General features: G+C 39.8%; 1 protein-coding gene across 1 annotated transcript; it reads right to left on the bottom strand.

Moving 5' to 3' along the window:
• Positions 1–5,953: 5,953 nt before the first annotated feature.
• Positions 5,954–12,037, bottom strand: rwdd2b (RWD domain containing 2B). Its single transcript, XM_030067894.1, has 4 exons — positions 11,676–12,037; positions 9,758–9,825; positions 7,348–7,719; positions 5,954–7,245 (listed from the first exon to the last, which is right to left on the bottom strand). The coding sequence occupies exons 1-4, from the start codon at positions 11,880–11,882 to the stop codon at positions 6,993–6,995; spliced, it is 900 nt and encodes a 299-aa protein (XP_029923754.1). The 5' UTR covers positions 11,883–12,037; the 3' UTR covers positions 5,954–6,992.
• Between the last annotated feature and the right edge of the window lie 160 nt (positions 12,038–12,197).

The following is a 12,197-nucleotide window of genomic DNA, read 5'->3' as shown; positions in this document are numbered from 1 at the left end:
GAAGGCCAACTATAAATATATAGGGTACTAGTGTATTAATGTACTTGGTAAAGATGAATCATACTTCAGAGCTGGTCAAGAGGTGACATAACACATTGCGTGCACATAGCTGAGAACGTCTCTTGATTTAAAGGGTTGTAGTTGCTATAAAATGCATGCTAAAAGAGAAGAAGGTCCACTGGGACTGAGTGAGTGTGAATACTTCCAGAGCAGCGTGCCCGTCGTCTTTATGATGCCAGTCAGTGTGATGGTGAGCCTCAGGGATTACTCCAGACAGACAGCTCAGTAAGACAACTGATTAAATAGTGGTGAGAAGAGAGAAAATGTTTAATTCAGCTATATTTAGTATTCATGGGATGGACAGGCATACAAGAGTTCACCTTGAGGGGTCATCAGGAGAGAAGGTCCAGAATCCCAAAGAGCTGCCAGGCCAAGTTTCCACATCGTACTTGGAAACACAACTGATTGTGTTTTAATTGCTTTGATTATCTAGTTTACTTTGGCAGAATTGAAAATGGAAACGCAACACATAGTGAATTAACGGCTTGATATCCTGCGAAACAGAGCTCGGTTTCAGATCTTGCAACGCTGCGATAGACTTTGCAAACTAAGTCAATGCCGTGAATAAGATTTAAATGCATTCCTCATGCGCTCGGTACATATTTACTTCATTAATTCATTCACGCTGAGTTCAGTATGCTTGTGCGCGGGTTTTATGGCAAAACAGAGTACCTTACGTCTGATTAAGTGAAAAATTGTGCATATCATTGGTTGTGTTAGGAGGTTATATTTTATTATAACTGTAATCAACTACCTATGTCAGCACATTTGTTATATTTTAGCAGAATTAATACTCCTACCTCTCTGCTAGAGGGGGACAGTATAATGGTTTTACATCTAAGAAAGACATAGCATGATTAATGCTTCTCCAGCTTATTACAATATGGATTCTTTACTGTGTGACAGGTGGTATCTTTAGCTGTTACTTTCAAAAAATAAATTAAATGACAATAACAGTGATTCTTGGCCAAATCCCCTCCAAAAACACCCACTTCTGATTATAATAATGTTCATATTTGGTACAGAATACATTAATCATCAGATGGAGCCATTGTACTGCATATCCTTTTCAGCACTGAGAAGTCTATGCCAAAGTTTCGAACCCCGCCATCACAATAGTCTGAAAACCTTCTGCACAACGTTCGGTGCTTCAAGTGACTCAAAACAATGCTATTTATATTAGCTTAGGTCTCTGAATGAGTGCCAGCTATAGAGACATGATGAAATCCCTGTGTTGAAATACCTTACCATGACGTTCAAAACTAATTCAATTATATGCATCAACAGTTCAATAGACCTACAGAATTGGGTTATTGTCTGAAAATAAAAAAGAAAAATACCAGTAAATCATGTGTGAATGAAGTTTAATGTAAAAATGATTTTCAGAAAGAGTTGGCAAAATGGGCTCCAAGAACAAGGGGATAACAGACAATTTCTGCAGTTGTTTGCCAAGCTATTTACTCTGCATCAGCTACAGATCCTATTGACTATGCATCTTCAAAGGTATTCCTTATTGTTATACTGGTGAGATATGGTGTGTGGCCAAGTAATGCAAACAACAAAAGAGGCTCAAAAACAGCATGGTGGGAACTTTTGATGTCTAACCTATAGAATTCAGGCTGCACCGACAGCTACTCCGTCACAACAACAATAACAACAACAACAACAAAAAAATGCATTACCAACTTTGTATGGGCTGCCAGACATATTTCAAAAACCATGATGGTCTATAGTACTGGATCAACTGGAGGGTTCATGCTTTGATTGGTAGCATATTGCATCTTGCCTGCCGTACAAATATAATTTTGGAAAGTCAATGTGGATGATGAGTTTCATGATGATTAGAGAAACTATCCAGCAACCAACAGGTAAAGAAAGGAGACTTTTATGCACAGGAACAGCACGATTTAGAAGTTCAGAAGTTCATGGGCTTTGTTCTCGATCACCAGTATGGCAGCAGTGCAGATAAGACCCAACCATCTCACATCTCGCCGACTCTTAACCTTTTAGGCACAGTCCACTTCCCTATGTCGATGTGATGGAAAACCACGACTGTGTCATCGAGCAAAGGAAATGCTGTGAGACGAGGCGGCTGATGGGAAATGAACAACGCGGCAACCTTGAGCAACCTGCGCCGCCTCGCCCCTCAGGTTTCGCGGTAATGATGTTAGAACTGCAGAGGCGCCGTAATCAGCAGAGACGGAAAGCACCCAAGAGGTTTCGGGGCATTCGGGGCAGGACCTTCTGATCTGCTGAGCTCATCTCATTGTCATGGAGCCTGAACTCACATGGTGTCCAGCCAGGATAATGATCATAAATGGCTTCTGTCTTATTTGTCCCTTATTATTGCCAATGTCCTGTCCATCACAGTTGTAGTGAGGTGTGAAAACAAGCTGGTTTGCTCACATTTGCTTTATATATATATATAGCCCCTTTTCCACCAAAAAGTTCCACATCCAAGGTTCCTGCCTCTTGCTCTTGGAAGAGGGTTCTGGTGCAAAGTGAGTGCAAAGCTCCTGTGTGTTTGCATGTCCACCAAACCCCAAGAGGAGCAAAGCTGTTGTATTTTGGACAAAAAAGGTCAAAAATGAGACTGAGGACACTAAAAAAGCATGAGCTGAAAGAGGGAACTGATTTTATGTAGAGTGATGGAGATCCTACTGTCATATTGGCACACAGGCGCAAACAATCCATGCATTTCCATGCACACTAATTTTCCACCATTATTACGTTCTGCATTTAGCACAGGTCATGTAAACAGCATATTCTGTTTAGATATTCCTAATAAGACCTTTTTCTGAATGTGGTATTTTCCTACATATGGGACATGCTGATATTATTCAGGTTTCAGCAGCATTCTTTGGTCATGTATACACAGCTCATTTAGACTGTGCATCTCAGTTGGGGGTTTCACCGCAGTTTGCCACACATTGCTGCTGGTTCACAATCAGCCCTGTGTGTTGTAAACAAACCAACAAGCTAAGCCGGGGTAGAGATGCATTCAGAGAAGAAAAGACCACATTTCTGGTCAGAGGAAGAAACATCCCTGCTGTGAAACATCACGAACACAGGTTGAAAAGCAGGCTCAAGTATGAAAACGGGTTTTTGGATATGTGCAAATACCGCAACACCGACCTTTTCGACAAGGTGGTTGAAGGAATGAAAGTGGGAGGCTGAGCTCGCATGGTCGAAAAAAAAGTCGGAGTCGGCACGGATGATACTTTTGCACTGTTGGCATCAAACATTTAACCAACTTGGGATCGCCCCGATGGCCCCTGGGAAGGTACTACCCTCAGTTGCAGGGACCATTTTGGGGGTTGAGGTCAGGAACTCAAACGCCGAGGCAAAAGGACTGCCTCCTTTAGTGCAAACAGGGGTGAGGGTTCCTCGGTTCCTCCGGCGGAAAAGACGCACATGACTATCAGAGCAGGCACGTCTAATAGCAAAGGAGAGTGAAGATGGAGAATAGAGAGGCCTTGAGTGAGGGCTAAGATTACAGGGATGATGATATAGCTGTCGAGGAGTGGTCTAAAGCTATTACCCAGGTCAATAACCCCTCTCCGGGCCACTCCATGGTCTGTATTGTCGCCGGCGAGAGGTAAAAGTACCACTAACTTGTTTACAATGGTAAGAAGATAAGCTGTTAGTTACGGTCTGCAAATGGGAGAGCGCGGCTTTGGCTGAGGTAACGCGCTGCCACTTTCCAACTCTGCAATGCACGGCCGTGGTTCATGGCACAAATTCATCATCGCTTTAGTTAGAGCGACACTCATTCTTAGCGATGTCAGGATGATATACTGGAACATCACGAGAGCTAGCCTACCCATCAGTTCACTTACCTAAGGAATGAAGAAAGAGGACGGGAGAATACTTTTGTCACATTCCCAGTGTGCAGAGAGCAAGAAAAAAAAAAAAACCCCACAGAACTCAAAGTTTTCAAGGCAGCCATGACTCAAACATTTCTCTACATATTTCGTTGGAATGAGCAATTAGGCCCTTTCTAGTAAATCTTGAGGAGCTGTATAGTTTTTTTTTTTTTTTTTTTTTTTTTTTTGTTTCTGTGTCTGTGGTTGTATAGTTATGGCTGTGAAGAGAAAGATTATTCACCCGGTAGAATGAAAGAGAAAATCAATAGTGTGAGACATCTTGAGAGTTATCTCTGTGTGGTTCAAAATCAGTTAAAGCTGTGAAGTAAAAACAATTCTTTCTTTATTGCAAGACTCCATGCAGCGATTCCCTTACATAAGTTGGCTGTTCATATTCCTGGCCATTGATATATTAGAGCTGTATTGAATAATAGAGAGTGGTACATTACAATACAGGTGATATTTAAGAAAAGAACAGACCAAAGTAAATGATTTATATCAACTTGCTCATTAGATGACATAAAATCCACAAGAGCCTGGATAGTACCAACTCCACACCTGGAGAAGAGATACTCAGCATTACAAGAAGAAATGCCAAAGTAATGCCACCGTAGTAGAAGATTGAAGGAGGAACTTGTTTTTTAAGCTTCCTCCAGCTTTGTTATCTTCAAACTTGCAAAGCCCTTGCACATTCTAAGCCTATAATGTAAAGAAAACAATATTATCCAAACTATTTTCAAATTATTCAGTTGTCTTTGATGCAGATTTCTCTTTTTTCCCTGCTGTGCATTTTTTTAAACCATTAATAGTTTTTCTATTATTACCCGGAATGACCCTTAACAATTATTAGTAGCATTTTTTATAATGAGGGACATGTTTTCTATGAACAATTTTAACATGTGACATAACAGTTTGACAGCATGGCAACATGGTCCTATGAATTTTATTTAAGCATGTATATATATTTTAGACTGTTTTAATGTGGATAATGATGATGGACAATGTTAGTGTTTTCACATCCCTTCCTATGATGAGAAACAAATCTACCTAGATAGCTGCTGTGGATCAATGGTTGACCTAAATACAACACAATACAATACAAAACAAAACAATAGGACATTTAGCAAGTTTATAAATGTATTAAGTATTGATTAAGTATTAAGTATTGATGCAAATAAACCTTATTTATACATAGATGGAATACAGCTCATTACAGCCACATAGGGATGAATGCATCAACTGACTAATGTGGATGTGAAATGAATTTTTTGTTTGTTTGTTTGTTTGTTTTTTTGTATTTTTTCATCTGGTTGATTACAATAGAACCAAATATACACCATACCAGATCAAGAGACGAGCAGGACGCTGCTGTTCCAGGTTCAGAGTCTGAATCCTGTGATGCTGCTGAGCTGGATGATGAGAAAGGAACAAGCTGGAGATATGGATGCACCCCAAGCTCTTCTGGATGAATAAGTGAAGACTCCTGTGATGAGTCTTCTGAGGAGAAAAAAATCAGAATCAATCTGATAGAGCGTCAAAAGGGGTTTAATTGGAGCGACATTCCCCCCTCTAAGGGAAGAGCAAGAGCCCTGCCCAGGCCCTGCAGCAGGGCCAGCAGCTCTGTGCCCAAAACATGCCTGGGAGAGGTTCATCGTTAAAGAGGTGCAGGACAATAGTCAGAGAGCATTAAACAGAGGAATTTTAATGGCCTCTATTGATTTGACAGTCCATGCTGGTGAACGGAGCTGCCGGGCCCACGAGGGAGTGTTTTATCTGTCTACTGCAAAAGCTAATGTACTGGACCACCATGGGCGCTCACCAAATGTGATTCCCACTGCCTTTTTACACAGTAAGACTGTGATTTTAGTCTGCATACAATAGGCTGAAAGGTCCAACATCAAAACGCTCGTGTGTAATCCAAACAACAGATGAAAAAACATGTCTTTAAATAAAACAATATGAATATGAACAATATGAATCCCAGATGTGTTGGTTGTATAAGAACAACACTTTTGTAAAACACAGGAAATTTATGATCAGCCTTTTTTATGGGGTTTGAATAGATTCTTTATCAAAATTTACATTGCAAAATACTACATAAATTCTTCAACAATGCCATAATTGTCACAAAGTGTTTCTATGTCCTGCCTTGGATGGTGTAATGCTGCCACCTGGTGGCCAACATAGACACAACAACACTTTAGCAAGTAACTTCACTGCAATGGCTGTAAATAAGGTCATTATAGCTCAAATGTTGAACCCCTGTAATTTCCTTTAAATCATTCCTAGTTTACATCTAGGGTCCCAGTGTCAAGAACCTTGGAAAATAAAGATTTTGATTTTGTTATCTCAAAACGGCAATCTAATAAAGTCCCGTCATTTATAATTTGCATTATTAATTTGGGACCGGCTGAGTGTATGTCCTGTATGGTGTGTATGTAGCACCACAGTATCAGCTGATATTGGCCTATAAAAGATACATATCTGTTTATATATGCAGTGTATTTTACTTATAAATACATCAACAAAATGAGCATAAATAATCAGATTTTTAATATGATCACACTGAACGTTGAAGGGAAAACTCCATACAAAATCCACTAAATTAATGTGTTTTATAGTTCCACTTTGGCCTTAGATGGACTATGATTAAAATCCATGCCGACTGACAACATACTTCTTGTCTAATAACAGTCTAATCAGCAGTTAATCCCTCTGAGACAAATCTGAGGGATGCTAACTGTGAAGATGTATTTCTTTAAATCATTAAAACGAAATCTTTTACCTCAGGATGTGGCATATTGTTGACCATCTTGCCCAATTATTAATTTGGTGCCAGACTTGAAAATCCTACATTTGCTAGGAGATGATTTGCAGTGCAGCCATTTCAGGAAAAAAAACCCACCTAAGGCAAGGTGATGGGGTGGCACATATTATTAAAATCACAAATCAAACTAGGGAAGCCATTAGCACTGCAGTCCTTGAGAATGCTCTCCAAGGAGCAGCCTATTAATGCTACTTTGCCAGGGAAATACTTCCATATCATAATTCTTTAGGGTCTAACTCCTACCTCCCCTCAATGCCAAAATATATCTGAAAGACATCACAACAGCCTTTCTCATTTAAGAACTGGTAGAGCAGCCCAAGGTCCATGTGATTGCCTCTGTTCCCATGGGGGTCAAACATCGCCTCTTCAAAGCTTGTGAATTTGCGCAGGGAGTCCATACTTTCAACAGCGCTGCTGTCCATGCCCTGATGATCAAGGGGAATATCCTCTCTATGTCGAATCATGATCTTCTTCCATGTCAGAACCTTCACTCTGTGTGAAATAGGAAAAGGTTCAGAAAATAATAAAACTGGCACCTCAGCGGGCGCCTGACTGTGATGTAGCGTTTGCTAAAAATAACAAAACTCAAGATACCTGGACCAGAACTCCTCACAGGCACTTTGAGGGCCTTCCACACACACGATCCCAGGCTTTCCAGGCATGCTGAAGCCGGTCAGACCCAGCTCCTTGGACCACTCTAAGATATTCTTCCTCTTGGTCTTGTTATAGATGTGGTGACTGTAGATCCATAGGCGGCTGAACAGCTCCGGTGGCCGTGGAGAGGCGGACTCTTTCTTAGAGGGCAGTGCTGCAGACGATGCGCTCCTGCTGATGTAGAGGTGCGAGTTGTCCTTCACCCACTCCACTGCAGAGAGTACACACACCTCCCCTCGGCAGTTTTCCGTCAGGTGTGTGTTCAGGTCGGCGTGGAGCTGTGTCTGCTGGGCTCTGCTGAGATCAGCACATCTACAGGGCACAGAGCAAACACACTGCAGAGGAAGGTTCAACACAACTCAGAGCTGCAAGTTTCCACCCGCAGGAGCAAAGACTGCCTTAATGGGAAAAGTTAATGTGGCTATAACCACCATTTCACTGCTTCATAGTCTAAATAACCATAATACATCTGCAGAGGATTCAAAAGTAACTTTCTGGACTCTGCTTGTTCATTTTGGGACAAAAATCCACGGTCCATTGCCATTTTTACACATTCCATACTTGCTAATCTTACTGATATTCCCGGGAAACTCTCAGGTTTTCAGGGGATTTCTCTTCTTCAGATTGCCTCCCACATTCTGGTCCAATTTCAGAATTTCACATTTCCTATATTTGTTGGAAATCACAACAAAAAATCTCATCCCTGCACTATCACTGCTGCTTCCAAATGGTCAGCGAAATACTTTACACCAAAAACACAGTCTCCATGGTTACCTTACTGGCAGTTTTCACTGCGAATTAATTCAGTCTTCACACAAAAAACAGTTAGGCAGACTAGACTGCTTCAGTTTTGGCTAGGAGTCAAAGAGAGAGCCTCACATTGAGACTGATATTTTTTTCTGTCGGAGGCTTATTAGTTTTAATTTTTGTCAAAACAGCGTCGTGCCTGAGGTGTCGGTAGCCTACAGATAGCAGCAAAAGATCTCGGCAGATGTTTACATTCATAAAAAACAACTTTATTTAGCAGGTGCCCCTCCCCTCCCTGTTGCTGGCCTGTCAAACACAGTTTGTGCTGCTCCACAGTACAGGACGGTGCTGAGAGACAGGCTGCACGGCCTCTTTCTCAAACCAAAGAAGCAAATGACAAAGTAGAGCTGGGCCATATGGCCAAAAAATAAAACCACTTACTTTTCCCAAACGTTTCAGGATTTTGAGATTTTAATTTAGAGCTGTTTGCCTTGTACTCAGCTGCCTTTATAACACAATAACATATGCAGTAAAAATCTCCATTGTATGATTCAGCTGTTTTTTGCATTAATTTAAAATATTAATTTGAATTATTCCATTTAATCAATTTATCATCCAGCCCTATGACAAAGAATTGCAACTATTACACTACTACACTATTTCATTTACTACTACATTTTGCATTGTATGAGTTGTCTCTCTGGCATAATTAACTATATTTTCTTTGTGTAATACATGAAGGTGTACAGCACAAATTCCTATTGGTGCTAGGAATCTCAGATCCCCTGCTGATTGGCTTCCTTGTCCTTAATGTTAAAATGTGACTAAGCTGAATATGTACAGGCCACCTGAGTTCAGGTGGGCAGGTGTGGTGACGTGGGGTTAGGGACTGCGCCAGAGGCTTGTGTTAGTTTTGTGAGAATTCGAAAGTTTCTCACTTGGAAATTCCTTCTTCCCATCTCGGAGAGTCCAAATGGTTGAAGCTGGAACAAAATGTGCACCCAGTTTGAACTTATGTTTGTTTTGCTGTTTTCACGACAGCAAAATCTTTCAACTGATATACAGCTAAGTAACTTTTTTTAATGAATTTTTCTGAGCGATTTCTCTGCCGGCATGCTCCTCTGACTACATACACCACCAAATGATTACACCACAAACGACAAACATGTTGCTTATTTTAGTGATATGATGTTTCTGAATTACATCTGGGATAAAGCAACAGCTCTGAGAAGAGTTTAAGATTAGGAATTACAGTTTTGAGGGCCGTTCATGTGGATTTCACCGACTCAGAAGTCAAACACTTCCCAGCTCCCACTTCTCATGAGTACAGCACTGGAGGAGATAAAATCTATCGGTTGTCAAATGTTGATTCGTCAAGTCGTTACACTCCGCTTCCATCCTCACAAAGATCCATTCACACACACACACACACACACACACACACACACACACACAGTACAGATTTTCAGCATCACGCTCAGTGCACCTCCACTTGTTCACCCTTATAACTTGATGGCTGAAGGCTTCCCAGCTCTGTTTCGCCTTGAACACAGCAGGCAGGACAGCAACAGCACTCAGCGCTCCCATCACTGGAGTCACTTACCGGACCGTTATCTCCGGGAGGACACAGGGATACTCCGACGGATACGCGCACGACAAAGTGACATCCACCTGAGAAAACAGGACGACAGAAATACAAATAACAATAACAATGATCAGAATCAGAAATACTTTATTGATCCCCGAGGGGAAACTGGGTCAGCTGCAGTTGTTCAAATTCTCACAAGAAGAATTAAATAATAAGAAAAAGTATGTGCATTAAGTCTAAATATGTGCAGTAGTCCTACAAAACATTACAATAGAAACAGAAATAATAAATTGAGCATATGTTAAATAGTACACCTAAATACACCATATATACACTAGGGCTGAGCAATATATCGTTATTATATCATTATCTGCATATGAACATGCGCAATATTAATATCTCAAAAGGAAATGATATGGACTTTATCAAATGTCAGGTTATATTTATATTTATATATATATATGTATTAGGGTTGGCCTAAGACACTGACTGGTCGGTTTTGATCAAAAACATAATTTGTGAGGTAGCTGCATTTTCTACATCCAGTTAGTAGTATTATTAGTTAGTAGTATTATTATTTTTGAAGAATGCTCAATTTTTGTTACACTTAAAATATTGTTGAAGCATAAGTTGTAGCAAAATGTTTTGTTTTATTATTATTATTATTATTACTATTATTATTATAGACAGAGATTGGTCTGTAAAATACTTTAAGTAACTGCATTTTCCACATCCAGTTGGTATTATTATATTGTTTTTGTTTTTGTTTTTTTTTTTTTGAAGAATGCTTCATTTTCACTGTTGCACTTCACTTTTTCACTTTAAATTTTTTCCACTTGAGTGTGAACCCATAGTCATATCGTATATAGTGTCTCACTATCGAGATATAAATATCGCGGTATTATATTGTGTCCCTATGATGAAGTGCAAAAACTCAAAATCTTACCAAGAATATTTGTCTCATTTCAAGTCAAAATGTCTTATTTCTAGTCAAAATATCTCATTACACTTAAAATAAGACATGATCACCTCAGAAGTAACTTGTTTTTAGACAATTTTCACACTTGAATCAAGTGAAAATTTGCTTGTTTCATTGGCAAAATCTGCCAGTGGAACAAGTGAAAATTCACTTGAAACAAGTGTGAAAATTGTCTAAAAACAAGTTATTTCTTAGGTGATCATGTCGTAAAACTGCACAAATCATGTATAAAGTGAATAATAACATGCTTCCAGAAAGTATCCAGAAGATGTTCCAGATCAGAGTGAATAAATATCAACTGAGAGGGATTTGCATGTTCAAAAAAACAAAGGCAAGAACAAATGTAAAACAAAGATAATAACAGTAAAAGGTGTAAATTTATGGAATAATTTAGAAATAGAAATGAAAGTATGTAATACACTTAAAAATAATATTATTAGTAAATATAAAACAAAATTATGAACACTAGTGTACTTACGGACTGCCTTGGGACCCTTTGTATAGATACACATATTTTGTTTTTGTGTCTTTCATTTAGTTTATTTTATTATTTAAGTGAGCAGACGAAATATTATTAATGTAAGAAGGATAGGCAAAATAAGCTAAGGCTTCTGCGTATACCTTTTCGGACAGTGTTTATTTGTATATATTATATATTTGTTTTGGTTTTCCACTGAAAGGAAATGAAATATTATTTATTGTTTAAATATTTGTGCATAAGTAATTGTCTATTTATAGGTGTATTTGATTTCTGCCGCTTGAAATAAAACATTCATTCATTCATTCATTCATTATTTTAAGTGTAATGAGATATTTTGACTAGAAATAAGACATTTTGACTTGAAATGAGACAAATATTCTTGGTAAGATTTTGAGTTTTTGCAGTGCAGGCAGGGCTGAACCGGTGTGCCTCAGTGTGTGTGTGTGTGTCAGGGCTGAGGAGCAGGTAGTTACCCCCTCCGTGGTTGCAGCCTCCACCTTCTGCTTTAAGAGGAACCGGGGTCTGCAGGGAGGGGGGCTGTCGGCGCTGCCCTCCACGAAGCCCCGGAGCTCGGCCACGGCCACCGGGTCTGTGAGCTCAAACTCCCCCTGGCTGGGGAACATGCTGGACAGCAGCTCCAGCTCTGCCAGCTGCGACTCGGCCCGCTCTAACTGAGACATCCCGGTGACTACTTTATTATTACACCGCAAAAAAAAAAAAAAAAAAAAAAAAAAAAAAAAAAAGGACAGCAATATAAGTCAAAACCGAATTTGTCAAGTATGTAATATCAACCAAAGTGTTCACGTTGCAGCTGAACGTCTCCTCCTGCTTGTTGCTGCCCGGACTGTTTTAGACGGCGCAGCAGGGTTGCCAGATTTGTGAGACAAAAGCAGCCAAACAGCGACTCAAAACCAGCCTAAAACCCGCCCAACCGGGTATAAAAAGGACCCAAAAATCAGCCCAACACCAGAACTCAAAATATGCCCATAAAAATC

Source organism: Myripristis murdjan, chromosome 13, assembly GCF_902150065.1.
Source record: "Myripristis murdjan chromosome 13, fMyrMur1.1, whole genome shotgun sequence".
Taxonomy (NCBI): Eukaryota; Metazoa; Chordata; class Actinopteri; order Holocentriformes; family Holocentridae; genus Myripristis; species Myripristis murdjan.
This window is presented reverse-complemented; position numbering and strand designations above follow the sequence as displayed.

Excerpts from the sequence above, each read along its gene's own strand:
- rwdd2b (XM_030067894.1), bottom strand. The coding sequence starts at position 11,882 with ATGTCTCAGTTAGAGCGGGCCGAGTCGCAGCTGGCAGAGCTGGAGCTG. Across the intron at positions 9,826-11,675 it reads AGGCTGCAACCACGGAGGGG|GTGGATGTCACTTTGTCGTG; the intron begins GTAACTACCTGC and ends CTGTTTTCTCAG. Across the intron at positions 7,246-7,347 it reads TGTGAGGAGTTCTGGTCCAG|AGTGAAGGTTCTGACATGGA; the intron begins GTATCTTGAGTT and ends TATTTCACACAG.